The 14,435-nt window shown below is 39.0% G+C and overlaps 1 protein-coding gene across 1 annotated transcript in view; it reads left to right on the plus strand.

Annotated features, from left to right (window-relative positions):
* lrrk1 (leucine-rich repeat kinase 1) overlaps positions 1-14,435 on the plus strand; it is a 154,784-nt gene that overhangs the window by 47,240 nt on the left and 93,109 nt on the right. Inside the window, exons 5-9 of the mRNA XM_036586228.1 lie at positions 2,516-2,695; positions 5,534-5,682; positions 8,812-9,038; positions 10,052-10,179; positions 12,889-13,052. Of these exons, the coding sequence (XP_036442121.1) occupies positions 2,516-2,695; positions 5,534-5,682; positions 8,812-9,038; positions 10,052-10,179; positions 12,889-13,052 (848 nt within the window). The remainder of the gene's footprint in view (positions 1-2,515; positions 2,696-5,533; positions 5,683-8,811; positions 9,039-10,051; positions 10,180-12,888; positions 13,053-14,435) is intronic.

Raw genomic sequence — 14,435 nt, forward strand, 5'->3', positions numbered from 1 at the left:
CATCATGTCATTATATTGCTCATCACTATGTGGAAATTATCCGTCAGTGGTCATGTAACCATGGGTCTATCAAAACAGTCAGTGTAGACCATCCTACCATTGTCTCACAGTCACCTCTCTGCTTTTTAGCTCATTAGACACGTCTTGTAAAACCATTAGATTGCAAACTTTGAGAGAATCTGTGGGTCAGAGGAGGTCGTCTCAAAGTGAAGCTTTGCAACTATGAAGCCTTCACTAACAGTCCCACAGGACCTACCCGAGCACTGAATCAGTTACTGGTAGTGTTGTGGCGAACCAGTGACCTTAACACAAGCGACAGGAAGTGAAAGCCCATGTTGATGACGTGTTCCAGCAAAGCACCACTACAACTTCCCTTCCCCCTTGGATTTCACTGCTGTGCTTGCGCCGAAGAAACATGGCAGCCTATACTTTTAAACACCTTACAGTCAAACCAGTTCTCCACTGTGGTAATGCTGGATTGTTTATGAGTTGCACATCCAGACATAATCTCATCCCAGTTCCTGGAATGCCTCTTTGGCTTGTGTGAAGTATTGATTATGCCTTTTGTATTAGAAGATGCCCCTGCCATATTTTGAAGATGTATGACTCAGAGCCTGAATGTGGTTGCAGATGATTACAGAGCTGCAATAAGTGTTTCATGATGTTGAGAACAAAATGTGCTCTGCGGATCTAGAAGACATGAGAGGTTCATCAGAATGCATTCCTTTGTGTCTTGTGGGCTTCCTTGACGTTGTCTTCCACTGCCCACTTCCAATTTGCATTCCAGTATTCCATAACGCAAGTGCCAAGAAGAGATGAAATACCCAGAAATGTTCTTGATCTGCCCCAAATACTGAAGATGCACCAGCTTCTGATTTGCCATTAAGAATGAATTGAAAATGTCATAATGTAAAGCAAAGCTGCTGCACTGAATCATGTTGGTATCAGTAGATAATTGCAAAAATATATAACATTGGACAGATGTAGAAATCTAAACTATACTTCAAGTCGATATTTCTTGACATATTTATTGTACTCAAGAAGAGCTTTATGTTTACGTCATGCTGGGTTTAAATAAGTACATTTTATTCATTTTACTAGATTTGTAACCTTACAGAAATGAACGTCATTTCTCAGGAACACTAATACAGGCAGATGTAGTCCTAATTTCTACAATTTATAAATGTTTATATTTCGGGGTGTATCAGATATCAGCGTTGGTCCCTAATTTCATTTTCACTGTTTTATAAACATTTCTGTATCAGTGTTAGCAGAGAATGAAAAATGTCAGATATTGGCATCCAATTCCCATATTGGTGCCACTCTACTAAAAAAGGACACAGCAACACTTTAATGTTTTGAACTAATGTTTTTGCTTTTATTCTAAAAATGAAAAACAACACTATTGCAGATAAGTAGTCATATCAAATTCATTATTTCATTTGTATTGTACCTGGGGTCAGCAACATGCAGATCTGGAGAGCCGAATTAAATCACAGCAGAATTAGATTTTGAAGTAAAAATAAAATAATCCTCCCTTGCGGTAAAATAAAGTTCTGCTGATCGTTCTAATACAGTTTTAACAATAAGTGGTCTGAAATGCTGGAGTTAATGTAGAACTGCTAGCTCACTCTTTAACCCTGAAGATTGGTGCGCAGACTGCTAGTCACATAGCAATGCAGACAACAGTCTCGCCTAACTAGTAGCTAACGAAAATGCAAAGAGAGAGATTTAAGACTAACATAAATCATTTGGAGATGAATGGACTTATTTTGCATTTATAATCACTCCAGCTGGTTTCCTGATACTTTTAATCTGCAACGAGAAACTGTCAAACACTGAAAAGTAACAAAGCTGAAGGTAGTTTCTCGTAAGAAGCTGGTGAATGAGAAGCTTCAGCCTCGTAAAATATGGAACGTTGAGAGACATTTTACAAGAAACTGTTCCACTTTTGGAAAAGTTTTCCTGCCGGAGATGCGAGAAAAGCAGCTATAGCTGAGCTAAAGCTTAAAGTAGAGCAAAGTAAGTCTGCGTTTTCGTTTGTATTAAATTTGTTAGCCTGTGCTAACACATTAGCACACATGGAGACATATTTACAGCCAAGGTGGTAAAATATATAAAAAATATTGTGCCTTTTTTTATTGTGGAATTTTGCTGAAATGACAAAATGGCTCTTAACATTTGGGTTGCCGACCCCTGTATTGTACCAAAACATTGTAGATTACATGTGTATCGTTGCTCCTAACTACATGGTTAACAATAAGGAAAAGCTAATAATCAACAATTAGCATGAACTCATTTACTTGCTAATTGATGGCTAGTTATTATTCGCAGTATTTACATTTTTGTTCAAAATGTTTTCTTAGGAAATTGTGTGTCTACATGTCTGAAATAAAGCTTCCTAGTAAGGTGATGAACAACACTGAAGTACAGCATAAGAAAGCAGAGCTTGTCTCATTGGGTGATTAAAATATGAGCTCCATGCTAAACGTCTGCCCTTCTCTGTCATTTTTAGGTCCCTGTATCCGTAAAGATCTCTTAAACTGGATGCTGGCTACGGCGTGTCAGCAGGGCCATTTAGAGGTGGTGAAGCTGCTGGTTCTCAGTTACCAGGCCGATGCAGAAGACTGCGCCATTCACAGCGACGAGTTTGCAGTCATCACTGGCCTGCCGCTGTACGCTGCTGCCAGAGCAGGTACACCAAACTCTACAGTTAAAAGGGGAATTCTGTCCTGTGTTTTTTTTTTGTCCTTGATTGACAAGTATTTCTGAACGTCAAACAATTACACAAATGTAGTCAACTTGATTTGTGCACTGGGGCTCAGTCATGCTGGACCAGAAAAGGGTCTTCCCCAAACTGTTCCCACAAAGTTGGAAGCATACAGCTGTCCAAAATGTCTTGTTATGCTGAAGCATTAAGATTTTTCCTCACTGGAACTAAGGGGTCTAGACCAACCCCTGAAATCCAACCCCATAGCATTATCCCTCCTCCACCAAACTTTACAGCTGGCACAGTGAAGTCAGGCAGGTAACGTTCTCCTGGCTTTCATCAAACCCAGACTTGTCCATCAGACTGCCAGATAGAGATCCATTTTTATAAATAACAGTATGTCTTTCACTTTCATGAACATAAGCAAGTCTGAGATTACTCAGTTTGAGGCGTGTTAAGTGTGGCGATTAGGCATACATTCCCCAATGATGGGTAAGTTTCCATTACTTGTAGTGTAGTGTTTATCAAGACTACAGCATAGTAAACAATTCAATACTCGAACTTTCTGTACTTTCAGTTATTTATTGAAAGGGCCCATATTCTGGAAAACGTGATTCTCCTCTTTCTTATGAAATAAGAGTTTGATGTAGTATGTAAACACTGCTGTGGTTTGAAAACATACCATTCTCTCCTCAGCCCACATTGTTCTTATATGACTGCACTAAGCCGCAAAAAAGCAGGCCTTTCTGAATTCATTGTTTTTGTGATGTTGCAAAATCAACACATTCGCATAGATCCACCTGTTCAGCCTGTGCTATACTGAAAAGAAAATGACAGTTTTCGATATGGTCCATTTAAAATAAATGGCACTGGGTGTGACAGTTTCCTACTACAATTAACACAGGTGTCCAAATACTTTTGGAGCCACTGTATATAGCACTTATTTATTGCTACATAAAAATAGAACTCTAAAGAGAACGAGACTTTGTTATGAGATGATGCGTGCTTCATTTGCATGTTTTTTCTTTTTTAGTTATTACAGTTAGAACTACAGGGCATGAAGGATTAGCATGAGCAGCACGGCTTACGACCGTATGGGTGACTGATATTAGCGCCTCAGAGTGATTTCACGTTTGATTGCACAAGTGGATGTTGGCTGTCATATCTGGGAGCTACAGCCAGCTTCTGTTATCCTTAACTGAACTGTCATTGCTACCATAGCCATAGAAATCTGAGGAGTATCCAAATTCACCATGTCAGTCCTGCAGTCTTGCGTCAGTGGCTTTTACATACTATGGAAATAAGCCCAAGTTATATTCATATATTAATATTAATTATGTTACTATTATTGTGGAAAAGGAGTTAGTGAAGTATGGAGACAAACAAATGAGAATTTATTTGGATTCTCTGTGGCCAAAATCCAGCTGATATTATCCTCTTATTAGTGTACAACTCCAAACATTAAAAGCATTTTAAAATGACATTTTATCCAGCAATGTTGACTGTTAGCTGTAGATGCTCAAGCAGATGACATTGAAGAAATTCTGCATAATTTAAGGGTTAGGATTCAAGTCTTTCCGAGTGTTTTTATGTGAAATGTGCCGTTCTTACCAAATCAGAATTGTTCACAGTGGTGGTGATAGGAACCAGAGCTCTGCAGTGTTTATTCAGGACAGTTATTAAATGAAATACTTCTGAATATGCTGTCTGATGTCTGAGACATTGTTTTAGGACAGTTTGATATGAGATTTTGGCTTGAAATGCTCTTTTTTTTTTTCAAATCCACTCATGGCGGTGCAATGTTATAAGGCAAAATAACCCTCAAAAGAAGCTTAGATGGTCTGATTTTTCACTGTTTTACCATCATCAACATATAAAAACTTGCGGTACACTTGCAGGTTCACTGGCCATTTTAGATGGAAAATAAAATGGCTGTATTTGTATTGTAGATATGGAGACTCCTGGTTCCTAACACCACCACTGTTAAGAAATCTGAGTCAATACATTTCTCTACAATGAACTATTTATTATTATTATTATCTGAATGACTTTATTTACATTTCGATGACTGAATTTTGCAGAAATTTTGAAAACTCAGTGGAAATCCTCTTTAAGACAGCTCAATGGATCGTTTATAACAGATGCTTCTTGCTCCTGAGCAGCTGTACGTATTGTGTATTGAGGACTGTGTGACTGCAGTATGGAAGTCAAGCAGCCACTCCCGTTCAGAGGTTTCTGATGAACATTACAGACATCCTGTGATAACATTACATCATCCCACCTCTCCATGTACAACTGAGTTAATATATTTTGTAACATCTGCCTGTTTCTGTCATGTCTCTGAGTTAACCAGTAGTACTCAACAGGTTAGCTCTGAGATAAGACAGAAACGAGCAGAGGCTTCAGAACATACAAATCATACAAAAGAAGGCACACGAGGGAAGGAAAAGTGAGTGAGAGCCTTTCAAGAAACAGGAAGCCATTGCTTATTGACTGCACGTTTCATGAGGTCATTGCTCACTATTACCTTCACCAGTACAACTGGAAGAAAGGTAGATGAATGAGAGTAGCGTCTCTGATCACTGAAGGATTGTTAAGCGTGTTGTTTTCGCTTGAATTGTCCAGCGAGGACAGAAAACAGGATTTTTTGCACACTACCTACTTTCACTCCATTGATCCTTGCAGTACATGAGCAGTTCCTCTTTAAAGGTAGACGGAGAGCGAGACAGAGCGAGAGAGAGCGAGAGAGAGAATATAGAACACGTAACACTTCCTGTTGCGTAACTGTGAACCGTAGTTTCACTCCTTCTTGTTTCTTCTCAGGGAATAAGGAGATAGCCGACTTTCTGCTGGAGAATGGCGCTGGCTTCTCTTCATACACGTTAATGGACCACGGCGAGTTCAGCCGGCAGCTGCTGAGACAGCGCCTCCTGGAGGAGAAGGACACGCGGTGCGATGGGAGCACGCAGCCAGTAAGCTTACTTCACCGAACTTGCTGAGGCTCAGATTACAGTCAGTGGTGTGATTCTGAGCGGGGCCTGTTAGGGCTCTGTTCGGTGGGCTTTTTGCAGTTTTCAGAGGCTAGTACTCTACTTTAAGGCTGGAACAGCTGGCTTGGTTGTAATAGCCTGCATCAGTGCACTATGTATGCTGTAAATGTTGAGTGTAATATGTGAGCTGTAGATTTGTAGATGTAGACACATCATATGTACATGAAGTGTTATGTTGTTACAGTGTTATTCATAAGAGAGTGAGCGGTTCAGATTACAAGCGTGAGACTGGTGTTGCACGCAGAGCTGTGTACTTTCCTACCTCTGAGAAACACTTCCTCTCTGTGTATAACTGTGTGTGTGTTTGGAATAATGTCTCTGCAGGACATGCTTTGCATTCTTAGGAAGGGCTGAGAGATTTAGGAAAGTATCTAATTGTTATTATACAACCATTAGATCCGACGGCACAATCTGATTGGCTGAGAAGTGTTCTAGCCTTTTATTTGTGATGACAGTATATTTCTATCACAATAGAAACTTTCACTGCAGAAACTGTTTCTTTCTATTTGACCACATCCAAAAACTGAAAATGGACACATTAGTAAGATAATTAGTATGATCATTTTTTACCTACAGCCTGTTTTAAAGAAAGATGTAACAGCAGGACATCCAATTCCGAAGCCCTTGTTACCCATAAGCTTTTCAGCAGCTGAACAACTGAACAAGATGGAATTAGCCAGAAATTACCAGAATATAATTCAGCAAACAAGATGAGCTGTGGAAGTTTTACAGACTGACTGAAACAAAATCAAGTTCAGGTTCGTCTAGCGCATAGTCAGTGTGTTTACATGCACTGAATAATCTGATAACTGCAGAAAATCAGATTTTGTCAGTAATCCGATCAACGCGTTTACATGCATTTGTGTAATCAGATAATGGGGAAATTCCAGGTCTACATGAGTCAGGCAGTAATCAGATTTCTGCTTTGAAACTGACCAATAAACTCACAGAAGAAGTTGTGACGTAAACGTGATGTAAAACAGCTTTTTTTTTAAAATATTGCAACACTTTACCTGAAAATGTGAACATACATCGTCTAGAAGATGAAGAATATTTAAATCCATCATTTTGTTAAGCATGTATTTGCTTTCAGCGATGCTCTAAAAGTGTTTTGCGGCATCTCGCGGCAACACTGCTCGCTTATTTCTGTGAACCGCTGTCTGTTTTCGCACATGCGCAGACTGAGCAAGCCGAAAGAAATCAGAGTAAGAGTTTACATGCACTGAGAAAACTGATTACTGAGCTAAAATCCAGCTCTCTGTCAGATTTCTAGACTATACTCCAATCTAAGAAATCAGAGAGTGTGCTGTCTAGATGACCATTTGACTAATCAGATAACTTCAGATATTCGATTATGATCGGATCATTGAGTGCATGTAAACGTACTCATTGATGTATAGAGCTGAAGCTAAGCTGAACCTGATATTGCAGTAGTTCCGTGACAGCACAGGACAGTGTGTGTTAAATTAGACATTGGGTTGGACTTTCTTTTCTCGATATCTCATTTAAACATGATCAAACCTGCATTTTCCCGCTGCTGAGAAGACGGAGAACAAACTCTAATCAAGTGTATTTCAAAGATGTCTGTTATTAAATGTAGTTCAAAGTGTCTGTTGTTAAATTTTGTCTGGAAATGCAGATCACTAATGTTTTAGTCATTAAGAGGATGTCTTAACTGTGCGTAACATGAATGTTTCAAATGTTCATTTTCCATGTGTTCAACTAAAAGAAGGCAAAATGACTGGTAGTAAAGAGAGGGGCTTCCTTTAACTGGGATTTGTATCCTTCTGAAAGGAAGCTGTTCAACTTTCAACTTTAAAACTTTTTCAACTGTTTCAACTTTAAAACTTTAAAACAAGTGATTTGCTGTGATTTCAGCTAAATACATGGGAATTATGTTTTTCACTTTTTAGACAGTCCCTTAATGCCTAAATCACCAGTGGTCTGCATTTCTGCATTTCTGCATTTTTTTTTAATATCTTTAATGTCTTTAAGGAGTGAGAAAATGAAAGTTTGATTTCTTTGTTTTTATTCATGAAAAATCAGAGAGAAAGTTAAAAGCAACTTTACTGCACTATCCAAATCACAAAAGGATGCTACTTTTGGTAGCGGAAGGAATATTTAAGCATGTTTGATATAATATTATGGACTTCTTTGCTTTGCAGTTTTGCAGAGCTGTTGTATAAAAGAAATATGGTAACACTTTACTGCTGGGTCCTGTTCATAAGGTTCTTCAAAGGTTCTATAAAAAACCCATGAACACTCAAAGAACCACTTTGCTCCATTACATTTCCCCACTTAAAACATATGACAATACTGTAGATAATGAAGGCTACAGTTATTATTATTATTATTATTATTATTATACAGTTATACATTATTATTATACAGTTATTATACTGTTGTTATAGTTATTTTTCATTTTTTTTAAATATCCCAGTAGACATGATTGTCATTTGTATTCAAAATGAAGACACATTCATATTAAAATTATTCCATATATTAGGCCTGATTACGTCTTAAAAATGTTTCAGCATAAAATCAAATTTACACAATTTTCTATTTACCCCAGATGTTGTCGATCACTCAAGACACGTTTACTGTCCAAATTTTGCTTCTTTATGTTAACACTGCAGCTACAAGACTAATGTTGCTAACAAACACTGGAACTATATATTCACCCAAATCTTTTGCGTAAATACACCCTCAAAATTTCTCTCAACCCAAGCAAACCACTTTAAAATCAGCCTTAATTTTCTCTGTTACGTGAAAGCACATGATTTCCTTTCCAATGAATATTGTGATTTATTTACTCTCACTTTTGAATCTGGTGCTTTTCACAAATGCTCCCATAATCATTGGTCGATTCTGAGTCCGCAGCCACAACATTCGCAGGAAAAACGTCATTTACGCACAGAGTTGCCACCATAACAATAAAGAAATCATTGGTTGCAGCAGTAATATTGTTTAATTAATACAGCCTGTTGTTGAGTGCTGACTAAGTGTGTTTGTCCTCTCTGAATCCCTGAATGTCCTTGTGTGTTTCTTCAGTCTCTGAGAGTGCAGTGGTCAGGACTGAAGCTGCAGTGGCTGGACCTGGACTGGTTCCTAGACGTGTCCTCCAGGATCACGGTGCTGGATCTATCCCATAATAATCTGAACTCTCTGCCCTCTGTGGTGCCTTGGGGTCTCATCCACCTTCACGCACTCAACTTGTCCTACAACCAGTTCAAAGAGCTGCCCACCCCTCAATCATCGCAAGAGATCATCTGCAGCAGGTAGAGCCACATACAGCATAGTATGATACAAAACAAGATGGACTGACCACTGCATCAGAAACCCCTCTCTTGAAACTCAACTTTGCTGGTGTACAGTTAGAGACTGTAGTTCATCTGTCGATGCGATGCAGTTTGTGTTATCCATCCTCTAGTCGTTCATCAACAGTCAGTTTCTGGCTGGCAGAGCCAGTCTTGACTGGATATTTTGGCAGCTTGACCACTTTCAATCTAACAGTTAAAGTGTAATTGATTGCAATTTTTTTTCTTTTTCATTTTAACTGGGAAGCACAAGGTGAGTGTTTCTAATAAAGTGGCCAATGAGTGGAAGTACAAGGCAGATGTTTCTAATAAAGTGGCCGGTGAGTGGATATATGAGGTAGGTGTTTCTAATAAAGTGGCCAGTGAGTGGAAGTACAAGTAGATGTTTCTAATAAAGTGGCCAGTGAGTGGAAGCACAAGGTTGGTGTTTCTAATAAAGTGGCCAGTGAGTGGAAGTACAAGAAGGTGTTTCTAATAAAGTGACCATTTAGCGGAAGCACAAGGTAGGTGTTTCTAATAAAGTGGCCAGTGAGTGGAAGCACACAGTAGATGTTTCTAATAAAGTGGCGAGTGAAGGGAAACACAATGTAGGTGCTTCTAATAAAGTGGCCAGTGAGTGGAAGTACGAGGTAGATGTTTCTAATAAAAGGGGATGGTTAGGGGACATACTAGCCTCATAATCCGGTTACAAAGAAAAAAAAAAGTCACATCCCCTCAATCACTCCAATCTGAATTGTGCTTCATTTTCATGCTGGTCTCCACTGTGTCTCACCACTTTATGGAAAACTGAAAAGCTACTTGAAAGAACACAACACAATGTTCTTCCATCTGAGACATCTGCCTTTGAGTTATTTGTGGCCCTAAGCTTAGTATAAAGTAATGTAATCTCTCCCCCTCTCTCTCTCTCTCTCTCTCTGTATCTCTCTCTCCTCCTGCTCTTCATGGGGTGCTGGTGCTGTTTGTGTCCTCTGAAGATTAAGCCAGATCAATCTGTGTGAGAACGAGCTGGAGAGCCTCCCGGCTGGCCTGCTGCATCTCGGCCAGATCCAGCGGCTCTCCGCAGCCAAGAACAAACTCAGCGTCCTCTTCAATATCCCCAACGGTACCCGCACGCAAACGCAAACATACACATGCACGTGTTTCCACCCAGCCGTACCCTCCCACACCGTGGCTAATTGTTTGTAGCGAGTTATTTACATGAGCAGATTGAGTGAAGTGTAATTAGATGACTGTTTAAGTTAAAGTTGAGAACTCCTGATGAGAATGGCAGATTAACACAGGTCAGAGCCAATATATCTGGATCTCATTTCCTCATAATGCTTTTTAGAAAGCGCACGGTTATGTAAGTGTTTAGTTGCCACAGGCTGGAGGTGCCTCTTTTACTGCTGTTATGCTGTTTAACAATAATAGGTTTAATTTACATTGAGCTTTCAAAAGACAAGGAACTGCAATCTAAACTGTGATGGTAACTTTCAACCTAGAGAAATAATTTGGCAAAAAAAAAAATCTAATGCATACAATTTGGCCCATTTAGCCAATTGTAGACAGTAAGCCAAAACGAGTTTAAGGTCTGTAAAGTTTCTTTAGGTTTGCACTGGAGCTTCTGCCTGTACTTTTGTCCATGTTTATGTCTGAGAGTTGCTGCGTTTACATGCAAAGATTTTTGTCAATCCGATTTAATGCATTCTGATTATAGATTAAGACTTAGGTGTTGATATGCTCACTCTACTCAATAATCTGATGGCAAATCTGTGTTTACATGCACACAACAAGTAATCCGATCCAAACTAACGTGCATGCGTAGAGTAACACATTACCATGACAATGAGCATCACGAGAGTCCAGTCAGAGTGAGATGAGCAGCAGTGAGCAGTGCTTGTGTGTTTTATTTGCTTTAAAATGATGTCAGACTCAGGAAAACGTACTTCACATGTGCTTATTAAAGAAGGGCGAGAGGAAGACGTCGTGTTCTGAGACACATAAGCTGGACGCCCGTCCCACCGCCGTCTTTTAAAGATCAGAGCATAAACTTCATCTCCTCTGCAGACCAGTTTCTGCTCCTGCCGTGTTGAACGTTATAAACTTTCTCTATGATGTGATGAACATTTGCAGAATACAGATACAGGCACAGATACAGATACAATATTATTCTTCTATTTAACAGATTGTTTACAGGATTTCCCACCTCGTTCAATCGGATGGAAATTGCATTCTGAATGGCCTCAATTGGACTAGTCTACTTCGATTGAGGTGTATACATGGACGTATTCTATTCCGATTGAGTCATTAGTCGGATTATTAATGGACTATCAGACTGCATGTAAACGTGGCTAGTGTGTCATACATTTTCAAAACCATAAGCAAGTCTAATAGAGATTACTTAAATAGGGATGGGCAACATTATAAATATTATATCTCAATAGTTGAAGACATTCTCACTATACACAGTATGTTTCACAAGATTTTGTTTTCCTGACGCTTAATAAGTTTGAACAGACAGAAAGGACCAGTAGTGCCAAATTTACAAAAAAAAAAAATCAATAACTTTGAATACAATGATTTTTATTCAGTGTTTTTACTGCGCTGCAATAAACCCAGTCAAACAGGACTAATTATGTTCTCTTGGCAGTGAAACCTGCAGCTGGTCTGCGCTCTTTATGTGATGTAATGAGATGTAATGTGTAATTTATCACAATAGTAAGAAATGTTGTCATATTTTCCACCCCTAACCATAAACTCTTATTACTTGTTTGTTGGGTCGTTTGACCATCACAAATGTGGCAAATGGTAAAACTTTAAAGCATTTCAATGAGCTCAGAATTAGAATAAACCACAGAAAGTTGATGTCTGTGTTGTTTGTTTTATAAAGAAGCAAAACGTGATAATTCTTCTTTTTAAATTTTATGTTAGTGATTATGATGTTGTGCATGAAATCCAGCAGGATACAGCAGTGACATCACAGTGTTATTTTTAAGTGAAACTACAATTGTGATGCATGTTTTTCAGTATTTCAAATAAATACATATAATGTTCTTGATCATAAATCTTGTCCCAAAATGTGGTGTTAAAGAAACATAAAAAATACAAAACGCTTCTTGTATAGAAGACTGTCTTCTTAGACTGTCTAATTTGATATATTTGGTCAAAAGATTGTCAGTGGTGTTACTCATGAAAAATAGAATTGAAATAAAATAACAACATTAATACAATGTTTGTACGTTTCTATATACAATGTGACCTTGATACTAAAGTGGAAGGAGACTATATTTTAGAAAATCTTAGATTTGAGAAGTTGTCAGTGGTGCTGCAGCTTTACTGATGCTGTTCAGTGCAACAGACTACATTTTATACTCTAATGACATATAGCAACATCGTTGACCCAAGACTGGCATGACCCAGCTATATTAGCTCCAGTTCAATACTAAAGAAGCAAATTCCAGACAGCGAACATGTCTTGGGACACTTGGGATGAGGAGGGAATTGAATACATACATTTTTTTCACCAGACTTTTCTTTCTCAACATACGTTTTAAACCAGTCCTGTCAAACTGGGGACCTTCTGGGCCAAAGTGCTGTAGAGGTCAGCGTTTACCCTCATCTAACACTCTGAATTCAGTTCATGAAAGACTTGCTAACTAGCCGATGAGCTGAATCAGGTGTGTTTAATGAGGCAGTGTGCTGAAGTCTGCAGTATTTTGGCCCGCAAGGACTGGAGCCTGACACGTGTGTTTTGAAACGTAATGACTGCAGTGACTGAACATATATCTCTCTCTCCCGCTGTCTTTCTCTCTTGTCCCCCTTTCTCTTTCAGGCACTAACTGGATAGGACTGCGCAGGCTTCAGGAGCTGGACGTGTCTGAAAACTGTCTGACCAATCTCCCCTCCTCCGTGCTGCACTGCTTTAAAAAACTCAGCAGCCTCAACATCAGCAAGAACAGACTCGGCCGCTTCCCAGACCCCTGGGCCTGCCCTCTGGTGTGTTGGTGCTTTCCCAAATCCGTCACATGTTCGCTGTCTTCCCTTTCTTCCCTCTCTGTGCATCTGTGTGTCATTTCATAAAAGCATTTTAGACTAAAAACAAACAGTTGAAATACTTCCTTCCTTTCCTGTGGCATTTTCAATGAGCCAGAAGAAAATAAGCGCGCTAAATAGCGATGCTTTGCATATTTTTTGTAAAAAAGACAGCAAACTGTACTGTTCACACGCTGCCACTGGGGTAGGACCCTTAAGGGTATGTCTTACATATCTGTTACATAATTTTACCATATTATATTTTTTAAGTTGCGTTGACTCAGTACTGCCTTAAAGGGCCCAAATGGTAGTAATGAATTTTTACATGACCATTTTCCAGCCTCTCTTTATCCCGTAAACAGGCAGTTTTTGTTACTGTGCCTTTAAGTGTGAAATAAGGTTCAGATTGGCTCTTTCAAAATACAGAACTGAAACACTACTTAGTACTTCAGTGTAAATGGGCTGAGCTAAACTGCTGTGGGCTGAATAGGTGAATACATGTAAATGAATTGGTGCTCATGAGGTCACAGAAACAGTGATTTCAAAACATTTTTGCAGCTTAGTTTCCATATATGGACTGTATGGAGTGGGTAGTGAGTGATATGTTTTGAATCTTTGACAGTGTTTAAATTTTACTTCACACTCATTTATTCAAAAAAGTGCCGAATATTAGGTTTTCCAAAATATGAGCCCTTTAACTCCATGATGTTTGTTTAATTTTTTAGTTTTAAAAGTTATAAAAATACATGTATGCTGATTTTCTCCTGTGGAAAGTCACCTTTAAAACTCATTTGAAGCACACAGTCGCCCAAATCCGACAAACCAGACGAGGAGCGCAGGAAGGTGTTTTAAGTTGGGGGTGCTGAAATTTTAAGCAGCATATATGTGACGTGACGAATGACAGCATTCAAATGATGCGCCCTTTTTTTTTGTTGCGGTAATTTACATCAAACAGAACATGTCATATAGTGCTATAATGAGGCGAGAGATGACATATACAACATATACATCCAGCTGACACATCAAACCACCGCTCTCTAGTTCTGGATGAACTTTAAGCAAATTAACTGTGCGGCAACCAATCAGATTGTTGATATGTGGCGTCACATCCACAGGTACACAGTGAGACTTAACGCTGGACCACACACAGTTAGAGATCCCAATGATTGTGTGATGTATTTGTGTAATGCATGCTGGGTATTGTAGTGAGAGAACAGCAATGCACATGAATATGATACAGAATCATGAAGTCTTAAACTGATGAGGCTGAGGGATGCAATGCTGCGCTACAGAATACTGCATAAAATAACAAGTAACATATTAGATGCTAGTTTTAGGCCAAAAATA

Source organism: Colossoma macropomum, unplaced genomic scaffold (genome assembly GCF_904425465.1).
Source record: "Colossoma macropomum unplaced genomic scaffold, Colossoma_macropomum, whole genome shotgun sequence".
In the NCBI taxonomy this organism is placed as follows: domain Eukaryota; kingdom Metazoa; phylum Chordata; class Actinopteri; order Characiformes; family Serrasalmidae; genus Colossoma; species Colossoma macropomum.